General features: G+C 39.0%; 2 protein-coding genes across 2 annotated transcripts; one reads left to right on the top strand and one right to left on the bottom strand.

The window, feature by feature from the left end:
• Positions 1-637: 637 nt before the first annotated feature.
• Positions 638-7,587, bottom strand: LOC135480216 (eukaryotic translation initiation factor 3 subunit G-like). The gene is made up of 9 exons (XM_064759992.1): positions 7,535-7,587; positions 7,394-7,440; positions 6,132-6,226; positions 5,292-5,351; positions 4,492-4,602; positions 3,387-3,690; positions 2,420-2,553; positions 1,225-1,331; positions 638-1,064 (listed from the first exon to the last, which is right to left on the bottom strand). The coding sequence occupies exons 1-9, from the start codon at positions 7,549-7,551 to the stop codon at positions 1,046-1,048; spliced, it is 894 nt and encodes a 297-aa protein (XP_064616062.1). The 5' UTR covers positions 7,552-7,587; the 3' UTR covers positions 638-1,045.
• Positions 7,588-8,867: 1,280 nt separating this feature from the next.
• On the top strand, positions 8,868-11,902 carry LOC135480217 (protein C10-like). Its single transcript, XM_064759993.1, has 2 exons — positions 8,868-9,036; positions 9,434-11,902. The coding sequence occupies exons 1-2, from the start codon at positions 8,904-8,906 to the stop codon at positions 9,589-9,591; spliced, it is 291 nt and encodes a 96-aa protein (XP_064616063.1). The 5' UTR covers positions 8,868-8,903; the 3' UTR covers positions 9,592-11,902.
• The last annotated feature ends 1,446 nt before the right edge of the window (positions 11,903-13,348 follow it).

Below are 13,348 nucleotides of genomic sequence, written 5' to 3'. Positions count from 1 at the left end.
CATCCACCATTAGCAAATTACTGAAAAACTTTCCGAGATGCGACATGCAAATGTGCACACCATATAGTTGAAAGACAAGTGGTGTTAAACAGTGCGAATGGTGACTTGAGTGTCCTGAAAACAGTGAGTGGTGGAAAGAACAAATTCACTGTCAAAGACTGGGTTTGAACCCTCATCTAGCATGGCCTATTAGTTGAAGGGCAACTGCCTCTAGCCACCACAGCAAGGCCCATGCTCAAAAAATCTCACCAGTTATCTATGCACACCATATGCACCATAGTAAATCTTGACAATTTGACACCTGCTTTCATTCAAAAAAGGGTACAATAAATATTAATGAAGACTTCAATTCAACCAATGAAAAATTGGGTCTGATGGCCATGATATGTTGTGTGTTCGTTGACTTTTCACTCGTATCAGAAAACCAGACGCCTAATCTGACAGAAGATAGAATCGATTCAAATTTTCTGTCGCAGAGAAAGTGTGTATGTCTCCATGCACTATCACATCAGCACATTCACATGTTACACCCACAGAGATAACATTTGACATGTACTTATCATCTGTCATCAGTGTCTTCATTCCTTCACACAAGAAAGGCAAGAACCAACTTCAAACTCAAGAGTGATTTGATTTCCATATTGTATATTTTCCATTTTACATCAACGACATGCTTTTCAGTGCTGACTCGCCGCAAATATATAGACCCTCTCAATTTGTATCATTAAAGTTGGAATACATATTTTATAAACATTGAAGTTTGTGATTTCAAGGGCAGATAACTTAACACTAAGTGTCCAAATCAGTTGAGAACTTGTTCTTCTGACTGGCAGGATTATCAAATCTACAAAGTAATTTAATTTTGTGAAAATCCTAAGTACATCTGCCAGTCGTTCATTGTCTTAGATATTTTTTTTTCGCAGCCACATACTTTGTCATTGTCCAAAAATTGTGTGTTTCAGAAAACAGAACAGGAATTAGTTACTACATGTGTAGTACATGACAACATGGGGGTCCATGCGCTGGTTTCATCAACATGAGAAAATCAGTTGCTTCCAGATGGCCTGAAAAAAAAACAAAAGAAACCATGTTATTAAACACTGAATTATATAAAAAAAAAAACTAAATATTTACTGCATAAACACATACAATACAAAATACCAGTATGTGCAATAACCAATTCTCGCAGTTATCTCAGACTTTTCAACACAGACAATAACTTACTTGGCCCATTCTACATTCAAGATGAGATGATCATATCCAAACCCGGATACGCCGGCAATGGCACGTGCTGCATCATCACGGCGATGGAAATTGATGAAGGCAAATCCCTGTTTAAGGAAATGCGTTCTCATTACAAATGATATCAATTAACAAATATACATATATAATTCTACATGATAACTTTTCACAACAAATCAAAGGCTAAAACAACAAATTTTCAGACAAATTCACAAACCCAAAGAAAAAGCTATCCAAAAAGTCTGTCTGTTTTAATAATGTTACCCTCAGTCATTAAAAAAATACTGTAACTTTCCTGACTTCTGAGATATGAACATGCTAGTCTGTTGTAAACGTCTTGGTGTATCAGTATAACAACTTACACGAGAAGTAACAAGACACGGGATTATCTCCCTTCCTCTGGACATCAAAATTATTTAGCATGCCCTACTTTCCTTTCTCAATGAGTCGCTCTTGTGAGAAGTCATATCATGTGCTCCATACTTTCACATTTGAATAACATAATCTTGTATTTGATTGGTCAGTTGTAGGCTTAAAGACAACTTTATATGAAAGAAAACGTACACTCACCTTGTTTTGTATTACCATGGTTGTTTGAAATTTTACTGCATGCTGACATTTTTAGGAATTTGTAAAAAATTTAAAAAAAAAACCTCTATGTCTACAATGACTTAACTTTAATACTTTTTTGAGTAACTGGCCCCTGGAGACTGGTGAATCTTGATGACTCCTTGTGTGACTCGGACTGTGGTGTCATTTATAACAAATGTGCTATTCCCACCTTTGACTGTCCTACAATGACTTAACTTTTAATACTTTTTTGAGTAACTGGCCCCTGGAGACTGGTGAATCTTGATGACTCCTTGTGTGACTCTGACTGTGGTGTCATTTATAACAAATGTGCTATTCCCACCTTTGACTGTCCTACAATGACTTAACTTTTAATACTTTTTTGAGTAACTGGCCCCTGGAGACTGGTGAATCTTGATGACTCCTTGTGTGACTCTGACTGTGGTGTCATTTATAACAAATGTGCTATTCCCACCTTTGACTGTCCTACAATGACTTAACTTTTAATACTTTTTTGAGTAACTGGCCCCTGGAGACTGGTGAATCTTGATGACTCCTTAAGTGACTCTGACTGTGGTGTCATTTATAACAAATGTGCTATTCCTACCTTTGACTGTCCTGTGTTTTTATCCTTGGCTAAATAAATCCTCTGTATCGTTCCAAATGGCCTGAAGAGTTCCTGTAGATCACTCTCACGAGTGTCCTCTGACAGATTGGTGACTCGAATGGTTGCGGACTCATCTGCCAAGATATACACAAACATAAACTGGTTAACTTTAAGCTGGCAAGTCTTGAAGAGGAGCTGTTGGAAATTTTAGATTTGATTGATGTTTTACGGTGTTTTACTCAAGAATATTTCACTTATATGACGGAGGTCAGCATTATGATGGGTGGAAACCGGGCACAGCCCGGGGGAAACCCACGACCATCTGCAGGTTGTTGGCAGACCTACCCACTTACGGCTGGAGAGGAAGCCAGCACGAGCTGGACTCACAGCGACCACATTGGTGAGAGGCTCCTGGGTCATTACGCTAGTGTGCTAACCGACTGAGCCACGGAGGCCCCTGGAAATTTTAGAGTCATGTAAACTAGAATAACCGAATGAGCCCAGGGGCATATACAGGCCTCATTTCATACTATTTCATACTATGCAGTCCGAATAAGGCTTGCCTAAAACAGCCCTCCTCCAAAAGTTCAAATGGCAATGATCTGGGAGGAAAAGATGGCCAAAGAAACGGATAATTTGCAGAAAGCGATATTCGGAAATTATATCACGAACACATCTCGCTGCAGTGACACATTATCTAAATCAATGTTTGAAGCTAACCTCTAAGAAACTCAATTCCTGTACAAAATCACAAGCTAGAGTTCTTATTGATGGGGAGATGGAAGGAGTCTGAAAGAAGCAGCATATCTTGGGATGTCCCACCTCCCCTCCTCACCTCTTGCTAAGACTACACTGCCCTACCCTCTGCTGACGCACCCGAGTCTGACTTCAAAAATTAATTATAGAACATTTGCATACGAGAAACACTGTACAAATTCCTGTGTCTTCAAACCTCTCCCTTCCTCACCTCTCTTGTTAGACTGCATGGATTCCCCTCTTCCTCGAGCTCCGTCACGCAGGCTCGGTGGTACGTACTTGCCTCCCACTGTCTTCTGGGCTGGTGCCCCCGGGGCAGGAGCAGCTCCTGCAGCCGCAGTGCCCTCTGGTTTCTTGGCGTCCACCTCTGTCAGTTTATCCTGTAACGGGGCCAGAGTGTCCTTGTATGGACACCTCGTCGTCCAATGGTCTCCTTTACAGATACGGCAGGACACCATCTTGGCCTGGTTCTTCAGTTTGGAGAGAGCATCATCATTTTCTGGTTCCTGTGGTTGCTGAAAGAAAGCAGAGAAATGGTGTGATTATTAGACACATCACAATACTCCAGTAGGCTTTCATTTTTTGTTTCAGAGCAGGTATGTAATTATCATTTCCCTTACAGAAGGCTTGGAGTGTGATTTGCATGCCCTTAAATTTCATACTCCCCTGACCTTATTACATCGGGTTTGTGTTACAAGCACAGCTAAATCCTGTTTCAGGTGTGCAAAGGTGTGGTAATGTCACAGCATGCCTCACATTTGAAGGCCTGTTCAAGAATACTTCCCTCATATTTATTTATTTATTTGATTGGTGTTTTACGCCGTACCCAAGAATCTTTCAGCCAGCATTATGATGGGAGGAAACCGGGCAGAGCCCGGCCGAAACCCACGACCATCCGCAGGCTGCTGCAAGACCTTTCCACTTACGTCCGGAGAGGGAGCCAGCATGAGCTGGACCTAAACTCACAGCAACCCACTGGTGAGAGGCTCCTGGGTCATTAGGTTGACCAACTGAGCCATGGAGGCCCCCTACTTCACCCATATAAAAGCTGGTCAGTGCCATAGCTGGTGGAAACCAGAGTCCCAGGAGTAAATCCAATAGCATTTGGCAAGAAGCTGATGAACTTTGTCATATGTGAAATCAATGAGGTCAATATGTGTCAGGGACATATCTATAAAAAAAATTGTATGTTCTCATCATTAATTTCACAGATAACACCATGTTACACAACAGTTGACAACCAGTTAATCACTAAAAATACCACCTTTATTTTGCTAATCCAAAATGAAATGTCTGTCATGCATTGGAGAGGTTACCTGTGAATCCTTGTTGTGCACAAACTGCATAAAAACGTCTTCAGAAATGATAGTGTTGGCAGGGTTGGGGCCTGGAGGGTCACGCTCAGCTTCCCCATACTTCCGCCAGGTCTGTGTATGACAACAACAACATTTATTTATTTATTTATTTATTTGATTGGTGTTTTACACCATACTCAAGAATATTTAACTTATACGACGGCATCCAGCATTATGGTGGGAGGAAAACGGGCACAGAACAGAGAAAACCCACGACCATCTGCAGGTTGCTGGCAGACCTTCCCGTCTACGGCAAGAGAGAAAGACAGCATGAGCTGGACCGCATTGGTGAGAGGCTCCTGGGTCATTACCCTGCGCTAGCGCGCTAACCAAGTCAGCCACGGAGGTCCCTCAAAAACAACATTAAAAATCAAGTAATTGGTGTTCACTGATATATGGGCCATCAAGTAGACCTTGCAGATATCAAACAAAAATTGCGCCGTTTCTGATGAATTCTTCAAACAGAAATCCAAAACTGCTTTAGAAAAATTTATAGTCATTTATTCTTCCAATTATAATCTAAGAAACTTTCTAATCTATTATCTCCTCACAATGGGCAGATTTCTCAGTCAAAGTCCCATTCTTTCAGTTATGTTTTTCTTTCCTCTTTTTATGCCACAAGATTAAAAAAGACTGTGATATAAGCTTGACAATCTACCAAAACACTTCATACTGGGTTCTGGGTATTGAGGGGTTACAATGTATGACTTCATTAACAAATCAGGTCATGGGAAAAACTGAATTTTTCAAAAGTTTCTTACCTTTCGTCTAGCAATGGACTTTGAGACCTTCCTTTTCTCCACCTTATAGATCTTAACAACCTGAAATTAAAAGAATATTTTGTGACATTATTACACATTCCTATATTAGCAGCCCTGTTGTGTTTCTTTCTCAATGCAGAGATGGGACATAAACCTAGAATCATTAGATTTACCATACTCCCTCAACCTTTTCACATATACAAGAGCAACTTTCAATGCAAATTATACGCACATTTAATGTGATTTTGGAGGCAAAACTGCAAAGTGTGCCAAATATGGCACAATAGAAGTGCAAATTCTAAACATTTTTTGTACGAACAAAATTTCCTCTGAGAGGAAGCCAGCATGAGCTGGACTTGAACTCACAGCGACTACATTGGTAAGAGGCTCCTGGGTCATTACACTGCGCTAAGCGCGCTAACCAACTGAGCCACAGAGGTTGCTCTGTTGTATTGATAACCTACAATTCTTTTACCCACTCTGGATTTAACACTGATTTTGACACCTTTCACACAATTCGAATGATTGTTGCTGAAGGTCTTTACACATGTTTCATGGCTACAGGAAACCAAAGTGCCTGCAGTAAATCACTAGCCTGCAGCACATAACCACTGAACTTTACCAAACTTTTATTTGTGACAGAGACTTTAAAAAGCTGAAGAAATTCAATGTAATACTCCAAAATGTGTAAGATGATCAATATCCCATTAAACTTCATGTCGAAAGCCAAACCCAAGTCTCTTCGAAGAAGATTTTAATACATATACAGACACATATAAATCCTGGACACAATGATTAAAATTTCCGCTTGAATATCCATTGTAGGCTAGTTCTTCTTACCCGGACCATCTTGCCGTCATCATTGTATTTGTACTCTGTTATGGTGCGAATTCCCTGTTCCTCATCAAAATCTTCAGAGTTTGGGGGTAAGGCTCCTAAAAATGCAAACATGCATTGTGTTCAGAAACATAGCAAGACCTCCACAAAATCTTTAAGATGAAAATGAGAAATCTAAAAATCTCAATGAACACTTTGGTTTGAGGCTTTCTGTTTTAACTGTCTGGTGTTTTACGCAGTGTTTAAATAATATGTATATTTTTATTGGTTTTACCATATACGATCATAAAATACAGCCATATATGGACTAGCCAATGTGGGGTATGATAAAAATACTCATGAGCAGTGATATGGATTTTTAAAAAATAAAAACAAGAAATCTTGTTGAAATGCAAATTTGGATCAATTTTCTTGCAGATTTTTTCCACTGCTCACCTGTTGGAAAACTCAAACTGTTACTGAGATTGAAAGTTACTTCATTAAAGTACTACTTAAGTTACAAGATTAACTAACTGACATGATATGAAATAAATCCAATGGTACAGAACTAACATGATGGTTCAAAAAGATCTACACTAATTAATCCCTATAACAGAAGAGTACCCAAAAACAAAATCCTTGGCAGTTTCCGAAAAATATTCTGTAAATCACATAACAGACATGACATAAAGTGAGGCAATCATGCTGGAAAGAGTTGAAGAGCATTTGAAAGTACATTGTGTTTGTGGCTAAGACGTCAACAATGGGCGACATCAGTGTTCTGCGTCCATGGTTGTGTTATGTTAAACTTTTGTTTTTGTATTACAATTCGAGGCTTAATGTACCAGTTCTACTTAGTATGCTGTAAGTTTCTATTACAGTTCACAAAAGCAAGTGAAACGGTTGTTTAAGATGCAAGGGTTTGACACAGAATTATATCTTTGAATGATGATGTAGCGGTCAAATTTAAGAATATCAAATAATGCCACATTTCATTTAATTGAACTACTTCTGTGTCAGATTAAAAGGTGTACATTTTTATGTAGTATTCATAGGCCCGTGAAAAAGATTGGCATTACGTCAAACCAGAGGACTTTCATTCCATATCAACATATTTTACTGATGACTGTCACATAATTGTGCGTAAAAAACGCAATGCACATGAAATTTGAATAAAAAGTGTATATCGAAATGGTTAATTTTGAAAACATATGCGCCAAACGAATGCCTTCACGAAAATTGAGCCCTCAATGCAGACGATTCTGGACTGTAAAGCGTGACATTACCATCTTCTCCCTGTTCCACTTCATCCGCCCAGCTGATCGGGTTGGGACTGAAACAGACAAACGGGTGAATTATCAGTCTCGATAAGACGAGTCAAACACCAAAAATGTGGCTGGGGAAACATAATACTGCAACAAACTTACTCGTCTAAGACAGGCATGGTTGTGTCTTCTCCGGAAGTATGTTAAATTCTCCCTTACAGGAAGATATAGTCGATAAATTAAAGCAAATGCATGATATGATATGGGCTGAAATTTAGAAGAAAAATAAATTTTAGAAGCAAACTTAGGAAATAATTTAATTGTTATCGTTAATTTTGAATGTGTCAATAAAGGTATGAATATTTAATGTAAGAAAACGTCAGTCCGATTGGTCAGGTCTGGTAAAGAGCAAAATGGCGTCTGCTTCAAAGCAGTTTGCCTTGGACGACTGCAAAGGTTTGTTTATTAATTGTATTTGTCGTGTCGTTATTTAATTGATGCATGCTAATCTGGAGGCAGCTGACATTCTCTATATTTCAGTGAGAGTGAATGTCACTACAGTACGTCAGTCTGTGTTTCTGCATATCTTGTAACCGTATTTTTTGTTCACTTACGTCAACTCGTTTTTGTCCAGGGCCTACGAGCGGCGAATAGGAGCGGAGTGTTTGATTTGGTGAATTATCATACTATGTCAGCGTTAACAGATATTCTGATATTCATACGCCTGGGGGCATGCTGTAGTTCTAGTCAGAAGTTGATTCATTTAAAATGACTAAGACCGTCCAAATATCATAACTACCCTATATGATCTTAAATTTCTTCCATGACTAACTTTTCCATTTTTCCTGATTCTGAGAGTTCTATTGATTCTAGAAAGGTGTTTCGAAGTATGCTTGGAACATTGAATGATATTCTACTAGAAACTGTAAAATTTATCACCAAAAATAATATTTAGTAACATTTGTTTGGTTCTAAAAATCACTTTTATGGATGAAATATAAGGTCATTTAGAGTAATGTTAAAAGAAAAGAGTACAAATAATGTGAAGAGGGTTGAAGGGGGGGGGGGGGGAGGAACAGATCTAAACGACAACAACCAATTTTTTTCTTATCTGCTTGGTAACTCATTAATTAACTTTTTTTATTTCTGGAAATAGTTACGAGGCCATGGGATGCGTCATGCTAAAGCAACTAGTCACATCATTTGTACTCCATAAACATACGGTAAAAAGGTCAAATACAGTAGGGGGAAAGTTAGCGGAAACTGATAATTCACACCAGGCTGATCACAATTGATAACTAAAACATGGCAGCACTTTGGATTTTCTCTCTGTGCGATTTTGCTTATTTTAAACTGCAGTATCTGATCACAATTGATAACTAAAACATGGCAGCACTTTGGATTTTCTCTCTGTGCGATTTTGCTTATTTTAAACTGCAGTATCTGCTGGTATGCAACATCAGAAACCTGACTTTTTGTGTTCCAAGCTGCCCTGAAAGATATCCTGGAGGCATTCAAGTATCCCGAGAACATGGTGCGAATGGAAGAGGCGCGAGATAATGCTGGGAATGACATGCTGAAAAATATGCAGATCGTCTTCCCAGTGGCTACACAGATTGAGACAGATGTTATCGAAAAGTACGGTTTTCCTAGAGATGGTGATGGTAAGTGTGTGGATGTATTAAACATACATTCAATTTGTTTGTTTATTTGTATGTTAGGTGTTTAGCACACTACTGATTTATTAGGATGAACTGGAAGGGTATCGAGACTGGATTTGAAAGGCTCAGCTGCACATTGGTGACCATAACACAGATTCTGAAACTACTGTGTGGACATTTATCAAGGCAACAGATTCAAAAATAATTCCCATTTAACAGTTTTGTTTCATTATTCATGCTGAAGTGAATATTGAGTGGTAAATTATAGTAATACGTATATGTCATGCTTATGAAATGTATTGTTGTGTTATTGAAGTGTTAAGAAGTATTTCTACATGCAGTTTTAGTGATGTACATGTGCATGTATTTTAGTGATAGCCAAGCTATGTCTACTTCCCAGGGATCATCCGCTTCACTCAGGCCGTCAAGATGTATGAGAAACAGGATGCAGATGTGGCCATGTTAAATGGTCAGCTGCGAACTATACTGATGCCACCACTAGCCATGCAAACACCGCCCACCGTAAACTCCTCATATCCGCAGACCACAGCTTCCTAGTGCTCTCAGAGGCATTATTTTTACGGGTTATTACTAAATGGACCAATGATGATGTGAACTCTGGGTTTTGTCCGTATCATAGTGGTTTGTAGGTTTCTGAATGCTTCTGCACTGCCAGCAAACACCATACTGCAGGATCAGCATTTGTATAAAGACTAGGTATTCACATTCAAGGTAAGCCACTGTATGAAGTGTAAACCACTGAGAGCAAGGTTTTCACAGTCTAGGTCATGAGCTCTGAACTACATGTATACTGGTTCCGCTATCACCCATGTTAAAATCGTGGCACGCACAGACCATGATATTCTAACCCTTGTGGGCGAGGATTTCACAAGAGTTTCTACACAGACCAATACTGATGCGAATTCTGAATTCTGAAAGTTTTGACATTATTGCTTTGTCAGTATCGTGCCGGTTTATGTGATGCTGGATGCTTCTGCACTGCCAACAAATTCCATACAGTTACTCCAGTGTGTGAGTGTTAAAATATACGTGATGTTTTCACATGATCGTAAACACATATATGAAAAGGTAGGACCAAACTATTCTCATGCAAGGACTTGTTATAATATCGTGCTTATGTTTTTTATTCCTTTCTGTTCTGAGGTGTGAGCTATTTCTATAACTCAAGGAAGCATCTGTGTCTGCTTATGTCATGAGAACCATGTTTTGCCTTTCAACCATACGTGCGTAGGGTACATGTGACCCAAACAGTTTCGGGTTGCTTTTGCAAGGCTTATCCCATGGCCTCGTAAGAATTCCTTATTTACAAATTGATTTATAGAATTACCAAGCACATCAGAAAAAAAAATGGCTGACCATTTAGACCTGCTCTTCTAAATATCACAGGCCCGGCTGTATGTGGGAAGGTCTGGCAGCAACCTGTGGATGGTTGTGCGTTTCCTCCGGGCTCTGTCTGGTTTCCTGTCACAAAAATGCTGGCTGCCATCGAATAAGTGAAATATTCTTGAGTACAGTGTAAAACATTAATCAGATAAATAAATAAATATCACAGGTATATTATATGGTGTCATTTCTCTTAGTGTAGGAAATGTCACCACTATGTTAAAACATTGTCAGTCAAGTGAAAAATAAGCACTCATTTCAACTAAAAAACATGGTCGCTGTTTGAAATACACAAGTGGTTCCTGACATATTTCTTTTTTTAATCCTAATACTGATCAGCTTCTCCAAGCTTAAATTGGATGAATTGGACCTATGTATTAAATTTTTAATTCTATGAATCTCTATGAATTAAGTTTGCAGAGCTACATTATATTTGTAGAGTTTCTGTTCTATAAAGTACAGTACAGTACAAGTTTTCCAGTGACCACCCTCGCTTCACCTTGAGCAGATTATTATCAGGTTTGTGGATTGTTTAAAGGTGAGCCTCAGTTTGGTTACCATGATTACAGCGATGAGGGAAATAAATTATTGGGGGAAATCTTTGCAACAGCTTTGTCTCACAAACACAGAACACACAGAAGTTTTGTATGCCTGAAAAGGGGAGATAATCGGCCTCAAGAATTAAGTCCCTTTAGTCTCCATATGCTAGGATTATGTTATCTTAGAAAAGCTATTATATTAAGAACCTATTAATTATATCCAAATCCTAATGTCCCTTCACTTGTTATGCATGTACTAAATACATATTAACTAATACATACCTAAGCTTAGCTTAAGCTTGAAATTAATGTGTATTCATTTTTAAGTTATTCTCTCTTTTCATGAGGGAAATTTTCCTCTCCAGTGGTACGTGCATGTGGATTGATCTGTCAGCGACCTGCAGAGATGGTCATGGCTTTCCACAAGCCTGGTTTCCTCCCACCATAATGCTGGCCACTGCCGTATAAGTGAAATATTCCTGAATATGCTATAAAACGCCAATGAAATAAATAAAGAAATTAAGGGAGAAATATTGCCATATAAGATAATCAATGTTTTATGCAGTGTAGTTGTCCTGTACATGTTATGATGTATGAGTATGATGTATGCATATCTCTATTGATGTCCATATTGTGATTTTTGTGTTTTTTATTGATTTTGTGAATTTAGTGTATGGTTTCATTGGCTGCTGGCTCTCATGTGAGGCAACTTTAGGTATATACATGTATACTTGTACTTGTTGTGAGGAAGCTTTATAACCGAAACAGTCAACTTTTTTGTCTTTTGAAAAAAATTTAATTTATAGAATTACTTTGGTTCATCCATTGTATTGTTTTGTAAATGTAAATTTTACGTAGCTTTCATACAGTGTTGTGAAGTTATGACTGGATCATTCAGTATTCCCATTATTAATAAATCAAATACATGTGCATAGTATTGCCTTTTTACTCTCTTTGTGTAGAGCTTATACAGCCTTACATGCACCAGCTGTGTCTCAATCTTAAGCTAGTTCTTGTGGTCAAGCATTACGTGAGTGGTTTGGACTATCTTTGTTCAAAGGTACGAGAAAACAGTAATTACAGAAGTACATGTTGTGTGTCGAATCTGGCAATTGCAGATATATTCCTGAAATATTGTCCAAAGCAATGTTAAACCCCTAAGAAAGAATCCTGCAAATCTCATCAGGTTTCCCTTGTACAGTTAACTCTCAGTTTCTCTGCAGTTCTGTCCAGAGTGTGCACAGTTTTCCTCTGCAGTTCTGTCCAGGGTGTGCACAGTTTTCCTTCGCAGTTCTGTCCAGGGTGTGCACAGTTTTCCTCCGCAGTTCTGTCCAGGGTGTGCACAGCTTTCCTCTGCAATTCTGTCCAGGGTGTGCACAGTTTTCCTCTGCAGTTCTGTCCAGGGTGTGCACAGTTTTCCTCCGCAGTTCTGTCCAGGGTGTGCACAGTTTTTTGAAGTCTGACCATCATTGTTTATTATTCCTCCATGCTCTGCCCTGTTTCCTCTCAGCGTAATGCTGTCCTCCATCGTATACGTGTAAGTGAATTATTCTTAAGTACGGGAAAAAACACCAATCAAGTAAATAAATAAATCATCATTGATTAAACGAAATATGCTTGGGTGCTATTGCATTAAGTACAAGTCTAAATGGAATAAAATCAAAATCTTTACTCAAAGCCCACACAAGGCCTGGGGTCTTCATTGATCTGATACCAATTTACCAATTTCTGATACCTGTGGGGGATGTGGGTGTTGAAAAATATTGATTAATTGATTGACAGGCATTTAATGCTGCACTCAACAATATTTTACTTATACATCACTGACTTCCAGTCGTATCAGTGTAATCCACCAACCTTTGGGAAGTTTGAGTGATATAAATATGTATGTATATGGTGTATTTTACAAAGAGTAAAATCGTCTCGGCACAGTTACAACTAAGCGCTTATCACCGCCAAGGCACTGAGAAGAGGTGAAGTTAAGCGCTTATCACCGCCATGGCACTGAGAAGACGTGAAGTTAAGTGCTTATCACCACCATGCCACTGAGAACAGGTGAAGTTAAGCACTTACCACCGCCAAGGCACTGAGAACAGGTGAAGTTAAGTGCTTATCACAGCCATGGCACTGAGAACAGGTGAAGTTAAGCCCTTATCACCGCCGAGGCACTGAGAACAGGTGAAGTTAAGTGCTTATAACCGCCATGCCACTGAGAACAGGTGAAGTTAAGCACTTACCACCACCAAGGCACTGAGAAGAGGTGAAGTTAAGTGCTTATCACAGCCATGGCACTGAGAACAGGTGAAGTTAAGCACTTACCACTGCCAAGGCACTGAGAACAGGTGAAGTTAAGCACTTATCACTGCAAGGCA

Source organism: Liolophura sinensis, chromosome 13 (assembly GCF_032854445.1).
Source record: "Liolophura sinensis isolate JHLJ2023 chromosome 13, CUHK_Ljap_v2, whole genome shotgun sequence".
Classification (NCBI taxonomy): domain Eukaryota; kingdom Metazoa; phylum Mollusca; class Polyplacophora; order Chitonida; family Chitonidae; genus Liolophura; species Liolophura sinensis.
Note: the sequence above shows the minus strand (reverse complement) of the source record. Positions and strands in the feature narration are given on the sequence as shown.